General features: G+C 42.4%; 1 protein-coding gene across 1 annotated transcript in view; it reads left to right on the top strand.

Moving 5' to 3' along the window:
* The window catches only part of LOC124151350 (chromosome-associated kinesin KIF4A-like), a 43,394-nt gene that overhangs the window by 2,040 nt on the left and 19,540 nt on the right, over positions 1–21,814 (top strand). The window contains exons 2-14 of the mRNA XM_048384731.1: positions 1,328–1,570; positions 3,964–4,160; positions 6,669–6,758; positions 8,841–9,007; positions 11,550–11,644; positions 12,397–12,516; positions 13,240–13,415; positions 14,586–14,659; positions 15,487–15,547; positions 16,621–16,757; positions 19,817–19,922; positions 20,106–20,156; positions 20,730–20,918. Of these exons, the coding sequence (XP_048240688.1) occupies positions 1,339–1,570; positions 3,964–4,160; positions 6,669–6,758; positions 8,841–9,007; positions 11,550–11,644; positions 12,397–12,516; positions 13,240–13,415; positions 14,586–14,659; positions 15,487–15,547; positions 16,621–16,757; positions 19,817–19,922; positions 20,106–20,156; positions 20,730–20,918 (1,695 nt within the window). The 5' untranslated portion in view covers positions 1,328–1,338. The remainder of the gene's footprint in view (positions 1–1,327; positions 1,571–3,963; positions 4,161–6,668; positions 6,759–8,840; positions 9,008–11,549; positions 11,645–12,396; positions 12,517–13,239; positions 13,416–14,585; positions 14,660–15,486; positions 15,548–16,620; positions 16,758–19,816; positions 19,923–20,105; positions 20,157–20,729; positions 20,919–21,814) is intronic.

Genomic DNA, 21,814 nt, shown 5'->3' with positions numbered 1-21,814 from the left:
ATTGATTCTGTAGTTTTCATTAATATGCACAGGAATGCAGTTTATTAGATATATGCTTATTGATGCTGCACATATCCAAACATCTCTGGTCCGAACACTATCTTCCGCAGAACATCTTTTGCAATAAATCAATTTGGTTTGTAATGAAATAATGCTGTGAGTCTAAAGGAGGTTGTACCCCTTCTGATACATTTTACAGGACGGGAGCTTAAGCAAATACATGCAGTAGTCAAGACAAGATTAGTCAACTTTCAGCATTATCATGATTATGGAAACTTTGAACTTTGATGTCTTATTATGAACATTATCATGAGTATGACTTAGTTTCACTTCTGAACATAACAGAAACAAACCTCAACTAGATCAGCAAGATCAGTAATATTTTCACAGTGTGATGTCTCCTAACCATGCCAGCCCTCTCTGTTTAAGTATCCCAAAGTATCCTAAAAGGAATCACAAAATGTTCAAAGAAGTTGAAAAGTGTCACTGAAAATCCTGTTTGGTATCAGTGTTGTGTGGTATGCTTTTAAGACGCTGGTTTAAAACATCCTTGCCACCTATATCACGAAATAAAGGTGACATACTGTACCTCCAATACTCTAGTATACAAAATAAATGAACCCCAAAAAGGTGACAAGATAGACCCAATTTTATGGATAACAACTTCTTTAATACTGTAAAAAGCAACGTTTCGGTATAGATCCTGCTTGACAACGATATATGCTTTTACAGTATTAAAAAAGTTGTTATCCATAAAATTGTGTCTACCTTGTCACCCGTCAATATCTAAGTAATGCCTATCAAACAATTTCCCCCCAAAAGGTGTTAACAGACACAATGTAGTACTCAATTATCATGTCTTTTTTTTGTGTGTGTATCGTTATTTTTTAGCACATGAATCTCTAGGCTTCACATTCGGGTTCCAATTCATTTATTGCTGTCAAAGATGCAGATAATAGCTGCGTTCTTCTATTGATGATTTGATGAGTTGGCTGCCAGGAAAGTTCACTGTAGTCCGATGGGTGAGGCTACCTAAAAATGCTGGGGACATCTCAAACGCTGGTAGTCCTTTTCGACCAGAACCATTTGAGGGCCATAATTCAGAACCACTTCTGAATGCTTCAATTCTGCCACAAATTGCAAATAAAGAAACTTACAAGATGTTTTCACGTTCAAGCAGGACTAGCTTCCACTAGTTTCTGGTCTTAAAAACTAATTTCTAAGTCTGTTTTGAACAAATTAATGATGAAATCCTAACATATTCCCTTCTCCACAATGTACTTCCTGCACTGTACCAGTGGTTCACAGGGATGATGTTCTACTTCAGGTTGTTTGAAGATGCCGGCTGACAAGGTGATCCCGGTGCGAGTGGCAGTGAGGTGTCGCCCGCTCATCCCGAAGGAAGTAGGCGAAGGATGCCAGCTGTGTGTGAACTTCACCCCAAATGAGCCCCAGGTTGTCATCGGCAGAGATCGCGCTTTTACCTATGACTTCATCTTCAAACCCTCCAACTACCAGTGTGAAGTTTATGAAAACTCTGTGAAACCACTGCTTGACAGTTTGTTTAAAGGTATTCATCACTCATTGCAAGTTAGATGCTTTCTCAATGTCTATGAGGCCGTTCCCATGCTCTAGTGGTAGAACGTTCGCCCGGAGAACCTAAGGTTGGGGGTTCGATCCCTGGATGCGTCATACAATAATACTATAAAAGATGGTATTTGTAAAAGGGCTAAAACAAGGACTGGTTGGCTCAGAGTCAGTATACTGTGTCTGAGTTGGATATTTATGTTAAACTGCAGTAGGTACCTCAGCATGTTCAGTGGGCTAGCACTATAAACTCTGCATCGGTCCGGACTAGTACAAGCAACCACACATGTGCATGTACATTAGGGCTGCAACGAATACACTATGAGGGGAATACGATTCATATCATGAATATAGGGTGACGAATACGAATATTTATTCACAAATACAATAACAAGTCAGCAGTTAATGTACAATTTATTATATTCAGTGAAAAATAACAACATTAATTATTTGACATGGTTGGTTAATTATTAATATATTATACATTCATATACTGCATTTATCCAGGTACTAGTATCTGCTCAAATACCACAATGACCAATGACCACAATATTGTCAAATTATATATATGAGTGTTGTCTTCAAAGAAATTTCTGCATATTTCTGGATATTTTTAGGTACAGGGTATGTAGATGCACATGACTGCATATACATAAATATTCGATTCTAGTGACCATGAATAACGAATTCAATTCATGAATGGATACGGTTCGATTCACCGAATACGCGAGTGAATTGTAAAAGCCCTAATGTACGTTGCTGTTTAAGTGCAGTAATCTTGGACGCGATGTTAGACCCATTTCACCTCACCCAATGTCTTTGAACTTCTGGGATAACAGGAAAGAATAGGTCCCATTTACCTAACAGGACCGGTGTTTGTCATTAGCACTGAGTAAGGAAGGCTGGCTCGTCAGCCTCAATGACTGTCAGTAGTTGTATGTCATCAGTCGCCAATGGCATTGATCGTTGCACATTCTTTCAGCCACTGATTTGTGGTGTCCAGACTTGATTGTTTACTGGTCGCCAGGATTAAGCAGGAATATTGCTGACATGGCATAAAACAACATTTACCCTTTTCCATAATTGTTAGTTGTACATAATGTATTAGGCATGTGTTGTCTTCTAAAACACAAAGTTTGTTTGGTAAGCATGGTAAGTGTATCTGTTCATTTTGTACTTTGCTGAAAGTTGACAGTCTGAAATGAGTGCCAGCCTGGAGATACCACATGTTATGTTGGTTGGAGTAGAGGAAACTAATGAAATTCACTGGTAGTATATTATTTGACACTTGAAACAAGCATAGATTAAAGGAACACATTCAGTGTTTGAGCCCCTCTGTCCTAGGTTACAGTGTTTGAATCCCTCTGTCCCAGGTTACAGTGTTTGAGCCTCTCTGTCCCAGGTTACAGTGTTTGAGCCACTCTATCCCAGGTTACAGCGCAACAGTGTTTGAACCCCCCCTCCCAGGTTACAGTGTTTAAGCCCCTCAGTCCCAGGTTACAGTGTTTAAGCCCCTCTCTCTGTCCCAGGTTACAGTGTTTAAGCCCTTCTCTCTGTCCCAGGTTACAGTGTTTGAGCCCCTCTCTCTGTCCCAGGTTACAGTGTTTGAATCCCTCTGTCCCAGGTTACAGTGTTTGAGCTCCTCTGTCCCAAGTTACAGTGTTTGAGCCACTCTATCCCAGGTTACAGTGTTTGAGCCCCTCAGTCCCAAGTTACAGTGTTTACGCCCCTCTCTCTGTCCCAGGTTACAGTGCGACAGTGTTTGAGCTCCTCTGTCCCAGGTTACAGCGTTTGAGCCACTCTATCCCAGGTTACAGTGCGACAGTGTTTGAGCTCCTCTGTTCCAGGTTACAGTGTTTAAGCCCCTCTGTCTGTCCCAGGTTACAGTGTTTAAGCCCCTCTGTCTGTCCCAGGTTACAGTGTTTGAGCCCCTCTGTCTGTCCCAGGTTACAGCGTTTGAGCCACTCTATCCCAGGTTACAGTGCGACAGTGTTTGAGCCCTTCTCTCCATGGTTACAGTGTTTGAGCCCCTCTGTCCCAGGTTACAGTGTTTGAGCCCTTCTCTCCCAGGTTACAGTGTTTGAGTCCCTCTGTCCCAGGTAACAGTGTTTGAGCCCCTCTGTCCCAGGTTACAGTGTTTGAGCCCTTCTCTCCCAGGTTACAGTGTTTGAGTCCCTCTGTCCCAGGTTACAGTGTTTGAGTCCCCCTGTCCCAGGTTACAGTGCGACAGTGTTTGAGCCCTTCTCTCCCAGGTTACAGTGTTTGAGTCCCTCTGTCCCAGGTTACAGTGTTTGAGTCCCTCTGTCCCAGGTTACAGTGCGACAGTGTTTGAGCCCTTCTCTCCCAGGTTACAGTGTTTGAGTCCCTCTGTCCCAGGTTACAATGCAACAGTGTTGGCGTACGGCCAGACGGGGAGTGGCAAGACCTTCACCATGGGGGGATGCTACGAGGCGTCTCTGTCCGAGGATGAGGAGCATATGGGGGTGATACCTAGAGTGCTGCGGGAACTCTTCCAGGGGATCGACGACAGGTGCAACGAAAGCAACTTCAGCATCGCAGTGTCATACCTTGAGGTGAGTTAAACAGCGTTAGAAATTGGCACTAGTCCTGTAGTCCTTACCAAACTGCCCAATAGTAAAGGACTAGTAGAAATTGGCCCATTTTAAGGCTTTTGCTATATGTTATCATTATAAGTACTAGTGGGCAAAAACTGTTAGTTTCTAACCCTGGAGTACTACACAGTTCTTGCTGGAGACCATTTTGTTTTTCATTGTTACCAAGTTCTAGGTTTAGTTTGGCGTCCATGCTGATTTGATTCACCCTGAATTTGTCTAATGGCTACCTCACGTTGACCCCACATCAATAATGTCATATTCACTCTCAAGTTTCTACTCTTTGGGATTTTGGTATCCTAAATAACATGATTTGATGTCGTGACAAATGTTACTTTATGTGTAAAAGTCAAACTCTAATCTGAATCCTAATTTATTTTTAGAATATTTCGTACATTTTGAATTTTGCTCCTTTTTAAATGGTGACTGCTAAAATATTGCATGGGCTACTAGGTAACTATAACTACCCTGCGTGGTAGGCGTCTACCTCGGCAAACGAGCACTTAGCATGCTGAGTAATGCGAGAGTGCTGCTGTAAAGTCAACTTCTGATTTTCTATTTTATTATTGCTGCATATTTAGAAACATAAAGGTACCACTATCTTCTGTTTCTATCTCCCCCCTCTCTCCTATCCACTTTCTCATCTATCTTACCTATTATATCTTTTTATACTGTATATCTTGCCTACTTCTATTTCACATGATTGAAAATGTCCCACCACCTCCTGGTCACGTGGGGTTGTAGGGGCTACATGTTTCTCGTGGCTATTTATCTGTAAATATGAGATCGCAAAGACCAATTAAAAACGAAGCGTGGTTTATTTTACGATAAAACATTGTTCTATCATGATGTCAGTTCTGGAGATTCGAACATGCGCTCGCAACTTGATGATGTCGTAAATTGGACAATGTTATTTCTCAGAGGGAAGTATCTTGTGAGTTGTTCCCCGTAGATGTAGCTGGGCAGTGCAGATAAACACAATAGCCGAACGATCACATCCACAAGTGGGAGAGATAAGACAATTGGTATTGGGAGAAAAGGTACAGATAATTGACGTGATGATTGTGAAAATACCACACTTAACCCACCTGTTCGTAAAATGGAATTGTCCAACATTTCCAAAGTCGGATTCTATTCAGGGAGTCATCATTATTAACATTTGGGTAAATATTTTTAAAGCTTGTACATTTTATCAACATCCTTAGTGAGCCTGTACATAATTTTGATATCTCCTATAAGATAAACGACTAATGGTCGTTGTTTATCGTACGATAATTTTTTAATTTGAAGTTTACACGATATACATTTTTTCCATTGGACGAGAGGTCGGTCACATGACTGCGAAATTGACGTTCATAAGTGTATGAACAACACAATTTGACGTTCATACGTTTTTCACGAGCCCCGTATCCTTGAAATGACGTAAACACTGACAGACTACTTCCACATTCCTGGGGAAACCCCTGGGAATTCCCTATCATACACATACATAAGCGTTCATCAATTCTTAAAATATAATACATACATAAGCGAAGGTCAATTCTTAAATAAAAGCTCTGCCGGGAAAATAAACTACTCGGGGCTGTGCTGGCTCCCACTTGTCGTTTATTTCTTAACTTGCTTAAATAATAAAAAGTTGATAAAAATCTTCTAACTCTTCTTTACTTTCTGGTAAATCATTCATGAGCAGGCGAGTCGAATCTGATGAAGTTCATGATTTGTCAGTTAAACGATTTTGTCAATTCTAAGAAATGTTTATGTTGTAAACTTACTGTGGTTACAGCAAGTTCAAACTAATGTCAAGATAATAAACCAACCTGTAGTATGGCATCTTACACCGCCCCCTTTAATACCTGGTGTCATCCAGTGTGGTGGAGAAAGTGGACAGCCCTGAGACTCCCAGATCTAGGAGTGAGGACTGTGAGGTGTCTCTACAGTTAAGAGATATGTCCAGTAGTGTCAACTGTCGTTGGGAATGTCATCATCATCTTGTAGAAATTTATTAGACTACCAACTCACTTGCAACATTAAATAGTTAGTACCCTTTGCTCCCTAGTCTGAAATGTATCTGTGCTTCAGGTTCCACTGTCCCTTTCCTCATTATGGGTTCTCTTTGACAGAGCTTGGAAACATACAAATAGAAAAGATCAATGGAAGTCATAATCGCTGTCTGATGTAGCTTGCGCCAAGAAACGTTTGAGTTTTCCTGCCCAAACCAGCCACTTAACATTTTATGTAGATCTTAGGGGCCGACCATTTGATATCCTTGTGAGGCCTGGAATTTTAGCCCCCCCCCCCAAATTGTCTCTGAAAATGCTTCTCAAAATAAATTATGTTCCAGACTGTTGGACAAAAAGAAATTATAAGCAAAGCTTTCTAGACAAAATGAAATTTTACTAGACTCTGGCTTTGGACTAGTGGATAAACTTCAGACTGCTGATGATTTAGAGGTTTAACCAACTGTTTCAGATTCACAAGGAAGACCTGCATGACCTACTGTGCCATCCCTCCAAGAGGGAGAACCTCGTCATCAGGGAGGAAGTCAGCGGAGGAATCGCTGTGAGTTCATTGTCTGCAAATTCTTCCTGTTTCTTGTTACAATAAACATTGTATAACACTGACATGTTGTAAATACTAAGCATTATTTGCACAGTCCAACAATTGTGATTTGACAAAGAACTGATCCAGTGGTACACGTGAAAGATTTGTTGAACTGATCCAATGGTACACGTGAAAGATTTGTTGAACTGATCCAGTGGTACACGTGAAAGATTTGTTGAACTGATCCAATGGTACACGTGAAAGATTTGTTGAACTGATCCAGTGGACCACGTGAAGGATTTGTTGAACTGATCCAGTGGACCACGTGAAGGATTTGTTGAACTGATCCAGTGGACCACGTGAAGGATTTGTTGAACTGATCCAGTGGACCACGTGAAGGATTTGTTGAACTGATCCAGTGGTACACATGAAAGATTTGTTGAACTGATCCAGTGGTACACATGAAAGATTTGTTGAACTGATCCAGTGGTACACGTGAAAGATTTGTTGAACTGATCCAGTGGTACACGTGAAAGATTTGTTGAACTGATCCAGTGGTACACGTGAAGGATTTGTTGAACTGATCCAGTGGTACACATGAAAGATTTGTTGAACTGATCCAGTGGGTCAAGTGAAAGATTTGTTGAACTGATCCAGTGGTACACGTGAAAGATTTGTTGAACTGATCCAGTGGTACACGTGAAAGATTTGTTGAACTGATCCAGTGGTACACGTGAAAGTTTTGTTGAACTGATCCAGTGGGTCAAGTGAAAGATTTGTTGAACTGATCCAGTGGTACACAGGAAAGATTTGTTGAACTGATCCAGTGGTACACAGGAAAGATTTGTTGAACTCATCCAGTGGTACACGTGAAAGATTTGTTGAACTGATCCAGTGGCAGAGCTCCAGATAAGCTTTTGGTGTTGTTGGTATTTTACCCATGCATTTTAAAATCATTGGGTATCAGTAATTCTATCTGGGTATACAAATTTCTGTTACCCACTAGTTTTTACACATGTGGGTATTTAAGTTAAATATTTAAAAACACTATTCATCTTGTCCCTGCAAACTAGTGTCGTGTGGGTTCGAGAGCTTTATAGGACTCAAAAATACGATACTTCCACAAGTAAGTGTGATGGCAAATGATCATGATGTAACTGTCATTTTGGAGTTTGGCAAGCTTGACGGAATGTCCGTTTATAATTTCAAAATAAGTTGCTGATTTGCTAATCGAATACGCAGGGTTACTTCACAACATTTTGATGATACGCACAAGTTATATTTTGTAGCGTATCTGTAATGCTCCTTGCGTATTTGATACGCTTGAATTTTATTTTACTGCGTACTTCTGCATTTCTGATGCGTATTTTACGCAGTTATGCATCTTATCTGGAGCTCTGCAGTGGTACACGTGAAAGATTTGTTGAACTGATCCAGTGGTACACGTAAAAGATTTGTTGAACTGATCCAGCGGGTCACGTGAAAGATTTGTTGAACTGATCCAGTGGTACACGTGAAAGATTTGTTGAACTGATCCATTGGACCACGTGAAAGATTTGTTGAACCCTTAACTTCAGATATCAAGAAACTCAGATTTACTTTTTTACAGATTTACAGATTTTTGCATGGATCCTAATGGATTTCATGACATTTTTGTTTGTTATTAATGCCACACACAGCCATCAATATTCAAACTACATGATGGTGGTTTATAAATAATCGAGTCTGGAACAGACAGTCCAGTGATTGACATCATGAGAATCGATCTAAGTAATTGGAATACAATGACATGCATCATTCAAGTCAGACCACCCAATCTTGTTAATCCCTTCTTAAGACATGCATTGGTTGCTTAGACCAATTCTACCCCAGATCTTCCCAGGGTTATTATGTCAAGGGTGATTTTGTGATACACATTAACCAGAATAACACCCCTCCGACCCTCCACCCCTCCACCCCCTCCACCCCCTCCACCCCCTCCACCCCTTCCTCCCCACTTCCTCCCCACTGCTCAGTTGTCTTATGTTGGTGTGATTTAAAAAAGAAAAAAGAAACAAAGAAAAAAACTGTTCAAATAAAGGAACATAATTTGGATTACAGATAGCTGGTCTAAGGGAAGTAAAAGTGAAGTCCTATGCAGAGACCATGAAATGTTTGACCCAGGGGTCTTCATCCCGCACCACGGGGTCCACCGCCATGAACAACACCTCCAGCCGATCTCACGCCATCTTCACCATCACCGTGGACCGAGTCAGTAAAGACAACCCGTAAGTAACTGCGGAGGGGGGATAAATAGAGAATCTCACCCAAGTGTCTTTTGATATCAAATATATCAACACGAGTTGATAAAAGTGGAAAAATTCCGAGGCTTGCTTGATACATTTGATATCAAAAGACACGAGGGTGAGATTTTATTTATCATCCAACATCATTCTTCCAACTTTTTCAATTTGTAGACAGTAATTAGCAGCTTCAGTAGCTGAGCCATTAGTGATGTCATTTGATTGTGACGTCATGGTAACCAGTGACGTCACAATGGTCTGCAAAGCATTGTGATGTAATTTCATTGCAGCGATATCTACAGTGTAGATATCGCTTGATCTCATCCAAGCGATATCTCCTGTGGGAGCCAGTTTTGGATGATAATATATAATGTACATAATGTTTGAAATTAAGCATAATGGTCATGTGATCCTTGTTATGATTAACCCTGATGTTATTTGTGTTAATAGTTCAGGATTTAATTTATTTGAAGAAGTTCAAAAGTTAGGAGTTCCTAATACCAGGAGACAAACTGACATTAGGATAGTCTACAACATTGGCAGGATTTTCTCACTTCTTACTAAGACACTCTTGTATCATCAGCAATTTTGAATGGTATCTGGTAGGGCTGCAACGAATACACTATGAGGCGAATATGATTCATATCATGAATATAGGGTAACAAATACGAATATTAGTTCACAAATACAATAACAAGTCAGCAGCTGATGTATTATTTGTTATATTCAGGGAAACAATAACAACATAAATTATTTGACATGGTTGGTTAACTATTAATATATTATACATTTATATATTGCACTTATCCAGGTACTAGTATCTGCTTAAATGCAACAATGACCAGTGACCACAATACTGTCAAATTAAATATTATGAGAGTGTTATCTTTTAAGAAATCTATGCATATAATATGTTCTTATGGATATTTTTAGGTACAGGGTATGTGAATGCACATGATTGCATATTCATAAATACGAATTCAATTCATGAATGGATACGGTTCGATTCACAGAATACGTGAGTGAATCGTAACAGCCCTAGTATCTGGGAAAACAAACGATCTTAGAATTTGAACCGATGAGAACCCCCCGACATGCATGATTCAGATGCTGTAGCAGCAAGCCACAGGGACTGTGGACCCCTGGAAACTTGACACTGTACAGTGCTACATGATTCAGATGCTGTAGCAGCAAGCCACAGGGACTGTGGACCCTGGAAACTTGACACTGTACAGTGCTACATGATTCACATCAAGCTGTGATGGTTGTGGCTGTGATACAAAACAGGAAGACTCTTTTGAGACCTGTGTATAGTATGATTCTATATTATCGCGGACTCTATATTTTTGCGGTAAATCTCATGATCTACATCCCCTGTCGACTGTTTACTTATGCAAAACTAAGCACAACATTTCATCGCACGTTAACATTTTTTTGATAGTTTCTGGAATGTCAATCTCATTAAAATCAGATCTTAGTTCTCGCTATCGCTAAACAAAGATCTTAAGACATCCCATTAGGGTTCACGTCAGAACGACCTTTCATCTGGCCAATCAGCGCGTCACTTACCAGATCATGAAAGAGACATTCGGAATGTGAATTCTGATAATGCAACCTCGAAAACTTCAACCCGTATTGCGAACAATAGTTACGGGTTTAGCGACGGAATCCATACAATGTAGACCATCTATTAGTCATTCCAGAATGTTCTTTTGTTCAGGTTTCAAATTTGTAATCGAGAATTTGTCAAAATATGTTTCGAAGCGTAGTGGCCAATTTGAAATTAGTGCCGTAAAGCACGAGAAAGTTGCCTTCTGATTGGCTAATGTTGACTTCTTGTCAGTCCTTCTATCGGTCGGTCAAAGTTCGCGCAAGGTCGGCCTGACGTGACCCGTAATGGGATGTCCTCAGATCATTGTTTAGCGGCAGCGAGAACTAAGATCTGATTTCAATGAGATTGCTCGAATGTTGAAGTGGATTTACCCCTACCTTCATTCGAAATCGGTTAGGAAAGAACAAGAAACATTTTGCGTATGACATTGTCAATGTGTTTGTTAGCATTCGCTATTATGATCCACAATATAGCGTAGATATTGTGTTACCACGTCAACTCTCATATCTTTGTGATATCAATACGTATACTGCAGACTTCAAATTTCACACTAGTTTGCTAGCCCGAGGCGGAGGCTACTAAATAAACCTGAACCAGGTCTCAATGCTTCAAATTTTGTTAGAAATTGGAACTGAATAAAACTGACAGAAAATGTAAACAGAATTTAGTTGTCTCTTCAAGCAGAACAAGCTACAAACTCAGAGGACTAGTGAGATAAGGTTTACACTTGTCTCTGGACTAAAAAATAGGCTGAGAGAGTTGTATCTTGTCTCACCTGGCCTATCGAGGCACAACATATCGGATGCAAATAGATCTACATCTGGGATGTCCCAAATTCTTTTCACATTTCACCAATATGTCAAACTTTAGTGAAGGACCTTTAATTGTGTTGGAAACATTGTGTGAATGTTCCAGAGAGGACGCATGTAAGGCTAAATTCCACCTCGTGGATTTGGCCGGCTCCGAGCGGATCAAGAGAACGCATGCAGAAGGAGAGAGATTAAGGGAAGGTACTGTGTGCTACATTCAACACTGTTTGTTACAATGTCGTGGCATTGGAAGCTTCATTTACCTTTGCTTGGATTTACCTTTGCTTGGATTTACCGTTCGTGCCTTGTGTTGTACTCCGTGGTCGAGGGGAGGTAATTTTGACATCCAACAATACCAATTGTCTCCCCTGGGTCATGACCTCCTTCCTTGTGACATACTTAAAATCTCATATTCATCATAATGGGTATTTCATTCTACTCGTACATCATGTAGACTTCTTTTCTGCCATGATGTGTTTCACAGACAATATTGTTTACAAAACAAGAAAATCAATTTTTTTTCACCAAGAATAACTTAGTTTGTTTTGTTTTTGGCGGGTTTTTTTTCTTTTCTTGTTTTTTAAAAAGAAGTACCTGTTACATCAAATGTGCTTCCGCCCAGGGTAGCAGAAAGCCCATGACATATAGCACAACTCATCAGTACATCTTAGTTTTTTTTACAGAAAATAACATGCTTCTCACTCACACATTCACTCTAGTAATACTGCTGTGATATTGCTGGAATATTGCTAAATGCGGCGTTAAACCAAACTCACTCATTCACACTCTATTAATACAAACAAAATGCATGTATCAAGTATACATAAACTATTAAAGTTTATATATCATATTGCAGTGCAGGAAAGTACATGTTTTGTTGTTGTTTTTTTTGCAATATTTATCTTATCAAATTTTGGGCCATATTGTATTTCGACTGATACATTCACTTGCAGGTATCAACATCAACCGTGGTCTGCTGGCCCTGGGGAACGTGATCAGTGCCTTAGGAGACGACAGTCAGAAGAGGAACCATATTCCCTACCGAGACTCCAAACTCACTCGACTGCTGCAAGGTAGGCCAAACCCCCCTTTTAACTAACTCTGGTTTTCCTGTCCCAGACTTGATTTTGCTGTGACCAGTCTGGGGTAACTGTCCTCAGTAACCTCGGCTTGACATACGAGCCAACTAAATGGATCCATGATCGGGCTAGGGGACTTGTTGATAGTGTGCCATCATACCCCATGGCAAGGACATTGATCATAATATCAATCACTGGTTTATAGACCGCTTCCGTGGTCTAGTGGAAGAGCGTCCGTCTGGAGAGCGGAAGGTCCGATGTTCAATCCCCGGCCGCTTCATACCAAAAGACGTTAAAAGATGGTACTTGTTGTTACCCTGTCTGGCGCTCGGCATTAAGGGGCTAAAGCAAGGACTGGTTGGCTCGGAGTCAGTATACTGTGGCTCTGAGTGGGGTATTCATGTTAAACTGCGGCATGGTATCTCAGTGTGCTAGCACTATAAATCGGCATCAGTCCGAATTAGTACAAGCAGCCACACAAACACACACACGTACATGCATGTCGCTATATAAGTGCAATAATCTTAGACGCGACGTTAAACCCCATTTCACCTCACCTCACCTCACTGGTTTATATTGTCCAGATTTGATTAGTTACAGGCTGTAAAAACCAAGCAATACTATCCGTCCAAAAAAATATTGACAACACTTATAGAAACAGCTGAAGTATTTGCATCAAACGGCTGATCTCATGTGCCAAGTGTTCCTCTCCATCAGACTCGCTGGGCGGCAACAGCCACACCCTGATGATTGCCTGCATCAGCCCTGCTGACTCCAACATGGAGGAGACCATCAACACGCTGCGGTACGCGGACCGCGCCAGGAAGATCAAGAACAAGCCCATCATCAACCGAGACCCCCAGCAGCAGGAGATCATGCGTCTCAAGTCACTGGTGAGAACATGTCTCTCCCCACCACTTTCCACACGCTTTGTGAACTTGGCTAGGCTGAGATAAAAGTGAAAATATGTTTCAGTAAATAAACATTTCTGTTGCACAATGTTGTGTTGATCAAGATGGGAAGTAGATGCCAGATTAGGATGCAACATATTGAAAGTATCTTCTATATAAAGAAGTATAAATGTCTGTCAGAAAAGTTGTTTTTCTCTTTGCTGTTGAAAAACTAAAGTAAAATTTTGATCTGTTATTTTCACTACAGATAAACCATTTTAAAAGATGGAAAAAGTAAAATACAAAAACTACAACCAGCTGAAATAGAAAATAAACATGTAAAGTTGATATGATTCCCGCTCCCAGTGATGAATTTATAACATATCTCCAGGTGATGACATTATGACTTATATATCCAAGTGATGACGTTATCTCCAGGTCCTGGTGATGACATTTTGACATTGATCTCCAGGTCCTGGTGATGACATTAAGACATTTATCTCCAGGTCCTGGTGATGACATTAAGACATTTATCTCCAGGTTTTGGTGATGACATCATGACATTTATCTCTAGGTCCTGATGACATCATGACTGATATCTCCAGGTCCCAGTAATGACATTATCACATTTATCTCAAGGTCCTTGTGATGACATGATTTTATATCTTTAGTGGGGGCACAGGTGGCCCAGTCTTCGCTGTGCAGAGCTGCTTACCTTGGGCATGCCAGAAACCTATGATTGTGGGTTCAAATTCTGGTTTACCGCGATTATATTTCTAGGTTTGTCAGCACTATACCTGTGCTTGTGGGTTTCACTGAAGTGGTAAACGTCTCAGACCTGCATCACTTCGGGCTTTCCTCCCACATTAGCTGGCACGCCGTGATATAACTGGAATAACGTTAAAAGCTGTGTTAAACCCAAATCACTCACTATATCTTTAGATCCAGGTAATGACATTATGACTTTTATCTCTAGGCCCAGTTGATGACATTATGATTTATATATCCAGGTCCTGGTGATGACATTTTGACTTACAGCTTCAGGTCCAGATGATGACATTTATGACTTATATCCTCTGGTCCCAGTGATGACATTATGACATATCTTCAGGTCCTAGTGATGACATTATGACTTGTATCCCCAGGTGATGACATTATGACTTATATCTCCAGGTCCAGCAGCTGCAGGTCCAGATGATCCAGGGTGGTCCAGGAGACGTGACGGTCACAGTCAAACAGCAGTCCAGGTGAGACCGGCAGTATATCTCTCTCCGATTACCCACTCAAACAATGGCTTGTTGCATCAGTGTACATGGGCTAGCACTATAAATGGCATTAGTCCAGACTAAGTACAAGCAGACACGCACACGCACACACACACACACACACACACACACACACACACACACACACACACACACACACACACACACACACACACACACACACACACACACACACACACACACACACACACACACACACACACACACAATCGCTATAAATTGCAATAATCTTGGATGCAACGTTAAACCCCATTTCACCTCACCTCTGATATTCAGCTGAAACATTGTGAAAAACTGAAATACTGCTTAAAGCTGTGTAAACACTAACTTGTAAAGAATTTACTGATATTGTTTTTCGAGCATGTGTCAAACAACATATTTGTTTCTATGTAAGTATTCCCTAGCCGCATCATACAACACCACGTTAAAAGATGGTACTTGTTGTTACCCTGCCTCGCACTCAGCATTAAGGGGATAAAACAAGGAGGGGTTGGCTCTGTGTCAGTATACTGTGTCTGGGTGGAGTATCCATGTTAACATGCAGCTTGGTATCTAAGTATGACCAGTGCTACAAAGCCGACATCAGTCAGGACATAGCAGTGCATGTGTAAAGGAAAGTAACTGTATGCTTGGATCGCATTGTTTTAGGATTTTTAGGATTTGGTTTATTTTTAAAATGGAAATGAAATGAAACATGCTGCAGACTTTATGATGATACGGGCGGTGCCTGAGAACCAAGACTATTTTTTTGTTTAGGCTAAGATCCCTCTGTTGTTTGTGTTCTCTAGCCCGGTTGGCAGCAGCAGCAGTGAGTACAAAGCCATGCTGGAGAGGCTGAAGCTACTGGAGGTGGGTGGTGGCTCTCACACAGTTACAGTCCTTTTTTATTGAACCCGCAACGCATAAAAATCTTTTCTTCTTGCTGTTGATATTGTTGCATACTGTATAATCATTTATAAACAACAGCAGTACCTCATCTCAGCGTAAGAAATTAGCACTAGTCCTGCAGTCCTTACCAAACTGTCCAGTAGTTAAGGGATCATAAGGACAAGTAGAAATTTGCCATTTTTCAGGGTTTTGCTATGTTAGCATTATGAGGACTAGTGGTCTAAAACTGTTGTTTCTACTGCTGCATCTGTTTTATTTGTTTTTCACAGTCTAGAATCTCAGGTCAAAAGTTTGATGTCGGAAAAATCTTAATTACTTTTGAATCCTACAAAATCAACTTTACAAGCCTTTTACAGTTCGAGCCAATAAATGATATCTCTGATCGATGTGCAGAGCTACAGATAAGCAGCGTATTTGTGTAAAATACCTCCCCCCCCCCCCCCCCCCCCCCCCGGAAATATTCAAAACCCAATTACTTTCAAGCAACATGCATACAGAAACGCATGCATTAAATGAAAATCTCAAATGTATAAAAACAGTTCGTGTAAGTAGCCAATGAAGCTTTTCCAGCATGCGTAAAAAAGAGCAAATTTCGGAAACACAATTCCGAGCTAATTTACTTGCAGAGTCAATCATATATATTTAGAACTGTTATATACATCTAAAACATTATTTCATTTTTTGTCAATCTTCACTCATTTTGTGATAAAACCAATAGAGTGATGAATACATGAGTGAAAAAATATTGGCCACCCAATGAAAAATGTAACAACTCAATTAAAATAGAAACCTTCGGGTAAAAACTCAATTGCTCAAAAGGTTATCTGGAGCTCTGTCAGTGCTTATCATTGTTTTAACCTGAAAATGAACGTCATGTTCATCTTGGAAAAATACGAGTTGAATTAGAAAGCTGTGCCGCAACACTACCACTGGCTGCTGGTCCAGACTACCTACTGGCTGGTGTTGTATAGCAGTGGCATGGATACATGTAGATCACTGATCACTCACTCACCCACTGGTGACCTTGACCTCAGGAGGAGAACACGAAGCTGACGAGGGAGCTGCAGTCTTCCGTGGACCAGAACACCACCAACCTGGAGCGGTCCATCAAACTGGAGCTGAGCAGAGACAGACTCAAGGCCAAACTGAGGGAGTTCAAGTCACACACTGGGTAGGCAGCAGCAGCAGCAGCAGCAGCAGCAGCAGCAGCGGCAGCAGGACATGTCGAGCACAGTTACAGCTCAAACACATGGGGCATACAACAAGCTAGATCTTGCCTTATTCATTGTCACATCATTTTGGGCTGAGTCACTACATCTGTTTTATTTGTTTTTCACAGACTAGAAGCTTGGTTCAAACGTTAGGGGCCAGGGTGGCCCAGTCGTCTAAGGCGTCGCAATTCGCTGTGCAGAGTTGCGTCCCTTGGGCACCCCAGAGACCTATTACTGTGGGTTCGAATCCTTGTTCACCCCGATTATGTTTCTAGGTTTGTCAGCACCATACCCATGCTCGTGGGTTTCACTGAAGTGTTAGACGTCTCAAACCTGCATCACTTCGGACTTTCCTCCCACATTAAACTGACACGCCGTGATATAATTGGAATACTGTTAAAAGTGGTGTTAAACCCAACTCACTCACTCAATCACTCAGGATGGTCAGGTAGCCTAGTGGTTAAAGTGTTCGCTCGTTATCCCGGGTTCAATTCCCAACATGGGTCAATGTGTGAAGCCCATTTCTGGTGTCCCCCGCTGTGATATTGCTGGAATATTGCTAAAAGCGGCGTAAAACCATACTCACCCAAGTTTGATGTCAGAAAAAACTTTATTCCTTTTGTTTTTGGGGTCTGAATATTTACAGCTATGTTGGGATACAACAAAGGAGGTCTCGACATATTTATTGTCACTGGAAGTGATGACGTTCGCTTCGTTTGGGTCTGAGTAACTGTTCCAAGAAAAGTGCTGTCTTTGTTTCTTTGGCTTCTTTGGAAATTGACACTGTTTGTTTTTTAAAGAAAACCCAGAGGTGGTCAACTAGTATGAACACAGGGATAGATGTATTGAGGAATGCAGTATTTGGCAACATGGTCAGAGTCTTCTAACCCGATGTTGTCCCTTCACATTACATTGTGGACTTGGTCTGCAGACTTGTGGCTACTGACAGACGGGGTCAGTGTCACTAGGGTGGACCCCACTGGTCAAAGCCAAAGCTCATTTAGACAAATGGTATCTGCAAAATATCTATGTTGTCAACAAGTCCCTCTAGATTTTCACTAGTCTCAGACTAGCAGACTGGTATCCGTGTCTGTCCCCGAGTGTGTCTCGGACTAACAGACTAGTGTCCGTGTCTGTCCCCGAGTGTCTCGGACTAACAGACTAGTGTCCGTGTCTGTCCCCGAGTGTCTCGGACTAACAGACTGGTATCCGTGTCTGTCCCCGAGTGTGTCTCGGACTAACAGACTAGTGTCCGTGTCTGTCCCCGAGTGTCTCGGACTAACAGACTAGTGTTCGTGTCTGTCCCTGAGTGTCTCGGACTAACAGACTAGTGTCTGTGTCTGTCCCCCAGTGTCTCGGACTAACAGACTTGTGTCCATGTCTGTCCCTGAGTGTGTCTCGCACTAACAGACTAGTGTCCGTGTTTGTCCCTGAGTGTCTCGGACTAGCAGACTGGTATCCGTGTCTGTCCCCGAGTGTCTCGGACTAACAGACTTGTGTCCATGTCTGTCCCTGAGTGTGTCTCGCACTAACAGACTAGTGTCCGTGTCTGTCCCTGAGTGTCTCGGACTAACAGACTGGTATCCGTGTCTGTCCCCGAGTGTGTCTCGCACTAACAGACTTGTGTCCGTGTTTGTCCCCGAGTGTCTCGGACTAACAGACTTGTGTCTGTGTCTGTCCCTGAGTGTCTCGGACTAGCAGACTTGTGTCCTTGTTTGTCCCTGAGTGTCTCGGACTAACAGACTTGTGTCTGTGTCTGTCCCTGAGTGTCTCGGACTAACAGACTTGTGTCTGTGTCTGTCCCTGAGTGTCTCGGACTAGCAGACTTGTGTCCTTGTTTGTCCCTGAGTGTCTCGGACTAGCAGACTTGTGTCCGTGTTTGTCCCTGAGTGTCTCGGACTAACAGACTTGTGTCTGTGTCTGTCCCTGAGTGTCTCGGACTAACAGACTAGTGTCTGCTGTCCCCGAGTGTCTCGGACTAACAGACTTGTGTCTGTGTCTGTCCCTGAGTGTCTCGGACTAACAGACTTGTGTCCGTGTTTGTCCCTGAGTGTCTCGGACTAGCAGACTTGTGTCCGTGTTTGTCCCTGAGTGTCTCGGACTAACAGACTTGTGTCTGTGTCTGTCCCAGAGTGTCTCGGACTAGCAGACTTGTGTCCGTGTTTGTCCCCGAGTGTCTCGGACTAGCAGACTTGTGTCCGTGTCTGTCCCTGAGTGTCTCGGACTAACAGACTAGTGTCTGTGTTTGTCCCTGAGTGTCTCGGACTAACAGACAAGTGTTCGTGTTTGTCCCTGAGTGTCTCGGACTAACAGACTAGTGTCGGTGTTTGTCCCTGAGTGTCTCGGACTAACAGACTAGTGTCCGTGTTTGTCCCTGAGTGTCTCGGACTAACAGACTAGTGTCTGTGTTTGTCCCTGAGTGTCTCGGACTAACAGACTAGTGTTCGTGTTTGTCCCTGAGTGTCTCGGACTAACAGACTAGTGTCGGTGTTTGTCCCTGAGTGTCTCGGACTAACAGACTAGTGTTCGTGTTTGTCCCTGAGTGTCTCGGACTAACAGACTTGTGTCTGTGTCTGTCCCTGAGTGTCTCGGACTAACAGACTAGTGTCCGTGTCTGTCCCCGAGTGTCTCGGACTAACAGACTAGTGTCCGTGTCTGTCCCCGAGTGTCTCGGACTAACAGACTAGTGTCTGCTGTCCCTGAGTGTCTCGGACTAACAGACTAGTGTCCGTGTCTGTCCCCGAGTGTCTCGGACTAACAGACTAGTGTCTGTGTCTGTCCCTGAGTGTGTACACAGCAGGCTAAATGAGCTGGCAGAAATAACATGACCTTATGCTTTCGTGTTTTCTGTTTTCTATTGATAACATATTTTTCCATAAAAACGTTCATTAATTAAATAAATGATTCTGAGTTGTGGGATGTTGAAGTGTAGGTTTGCTACCAGCAGATCTGAATGGAGTTGTGTTAGTAGAAGCTGTTATTGCTGTTTCTCTACTTCTCCCTACTCCCCGTTACACAGAGTGGACTTCGAGCTGCTGAGTCAGAGCATCGACGTAGACAACAACCCTCAGATGAAGGAGGAGTTGGAGAAGCTGCGGAGGCTGGCTGACAATGTCAGGACGGACGTGAGTAGCAGTGGCACCAGTACATCTACTGTAGAGTTCATGTGTAAATGTAGGTGTATGATTTCAGTCATTAGTCAACCAAATGCTGGTATATAATTCCTTGTCTCATAAGCTGTATTTGATAGGACACTGTTTTCTTGTATGGTTTTAAGAACATGCAACAAATGTTTCTTTTTGTTTCAGTCGGAAGAAGAACGGAGTGATGACTTGATTGATGAACCCCTTGAGCCGGAGGTAGGTGCCTGTGTGGGTTTCAGTTGGGTATGGCAATGAAGTAGGGCCATTGTTAAACCCCTGCAGAAGTCACAGTTAATGGTATGCCTATTCTGATTGGCTACTTTATTCCAATCCCACCCAATCAAATATTTTAATATTCAGTTTATAAGGCAAAAGGAACTGGGTCCAAAGAAATGAACATAACAGGTGATGATAATTAGAGTCTAACAGTTTGAAAAACATTTGAATGTTTGAGTGAATGTTCACGGCATTGAATAGGTCTTCAGCAACCCATTCTTGCCATAAAAGGTGAATATGCCTGTCGTAAGAGGCCACTAACAGCCTCGCTGACTTGGTTGATGCATGTCATCGTATCCCAATTGCTAGGATCGGTGCTCATGATGTCAATCACTGGATTGTCTCATCCAGACTTATCGATCGTCATATAGCTGGAATATTGCTGAGTGCGGTGTTAAACAAACAAACAAACAGACCCTTTAAAGTTGTTGTTTTCCAAGAGTAATGAGTCCTGCAGTTTTCTGTATGTTAGGTCTGAGTGCAGGCATTCCGTCACTGTCTTGTTGTTGGCAGGATGACGACGGTGAGCCACTGCCGTCAACGCCAGACAGCCGTGCAATATCTACACAGTACGCCTTGAAGCAGGCTCAGATGAACCGTGAGCTGCAGGAGCTGAACCGACTCCTGGCCAAGAAGGAGGAGCTGGCAACTCAGATGACAGACAACGACGGCAAGATGGAGGCCATGAAGATGCACTATGAGGTCAGTTGAAAAGTTCAGTGTTCGAAATATGGTGGTCCTGGAGGTCAGTAGAACACCATGGTGTTCAGTGGTAGACGGGTATTTGAGGTCAGTAGAACACCATGGTGTTCAGTGATAGACGTGTTTTGGAGGTCAGTGAACAGTGTGGTGTTCAGTGGTAGATGGGTATTGGAGGTCAGTAGAACACCATGGTGGTAGACAGGTATTGGTGGTCAATAGAACACGGTGGTGTTCAGTGGTTGATGGGTTTTAGAGGTCAGTAGAACACCGTGTTCAGTGGTAGACGGGTTTTTTGAGGTCAGTAGAACACCGTGGTGGTAGACAGGTATTGGTTGTCAATAGAACGCGGTGGTGTTCAGTTGTTGATGGGTTTTGGAGGTCAGTAGAACACCATGGTGTTCAGTGGTAGACTTGTTTTGGAGGTCAGTAGAACAGTGTGGTGTTCAGTGGTAGATGGGTATTGGAGGTCAGTAGAACAGTGTGGTGTTCAGTGGTAGATGGGTATTGGAGGTCAGTAGAACAGTGTGGTGTTCAGTGGTAGATGGGTATTGGAGGTCAGTAGAACAGTGTGGTGTTCAGTGGTAGATGGGTATTGGAGGTCAGTAGAACACCGTGGTGGTAGACAGGTATTGGTGGTCAATAGAACACGGTGGTGTTTAGTGGTTGATGGGTTTTGGTGGTCAGAAAAACACCGTGTTCAGTGGTTGATGGGTTTTGGAGGTCAGTAGAACACCATGGTGTTCAGTGGTTGACAGGTTTTGGAGGTCAGTAGAACAGTGTGGTGTTCAGTGGTAGACGGGTTTTGGAGGTCAGTAGAACACAGTGGTGTTCAGTGGTACACAGGATTTGGAGGTCAGTAGAACACCATGGTGTTCAGTGGTAGACAGGTTTTGGAG

The sequence above is a fragment of the Haliotis rufescens genome, unplaced genomic scaffold (assembly GCF_023055435.1).
Source record: "Haliotis rufescens isolate VD_foot unplaced genomic scaffold, xgHalRufe1.0.p SCAF_50, whole genome shotgun sequence".
In the NCBI taxonomy this organism is placed as follows: domain Eukaryota; kingdom Metazoa; phylum Mollusca; class Gastropoda; order Lepetellida; family Haliotidae; genus Haliotis; species Haliotis rufescens.
This window is presented reverse-complemented; position numbering and strand designations above follow the sequence as displayed.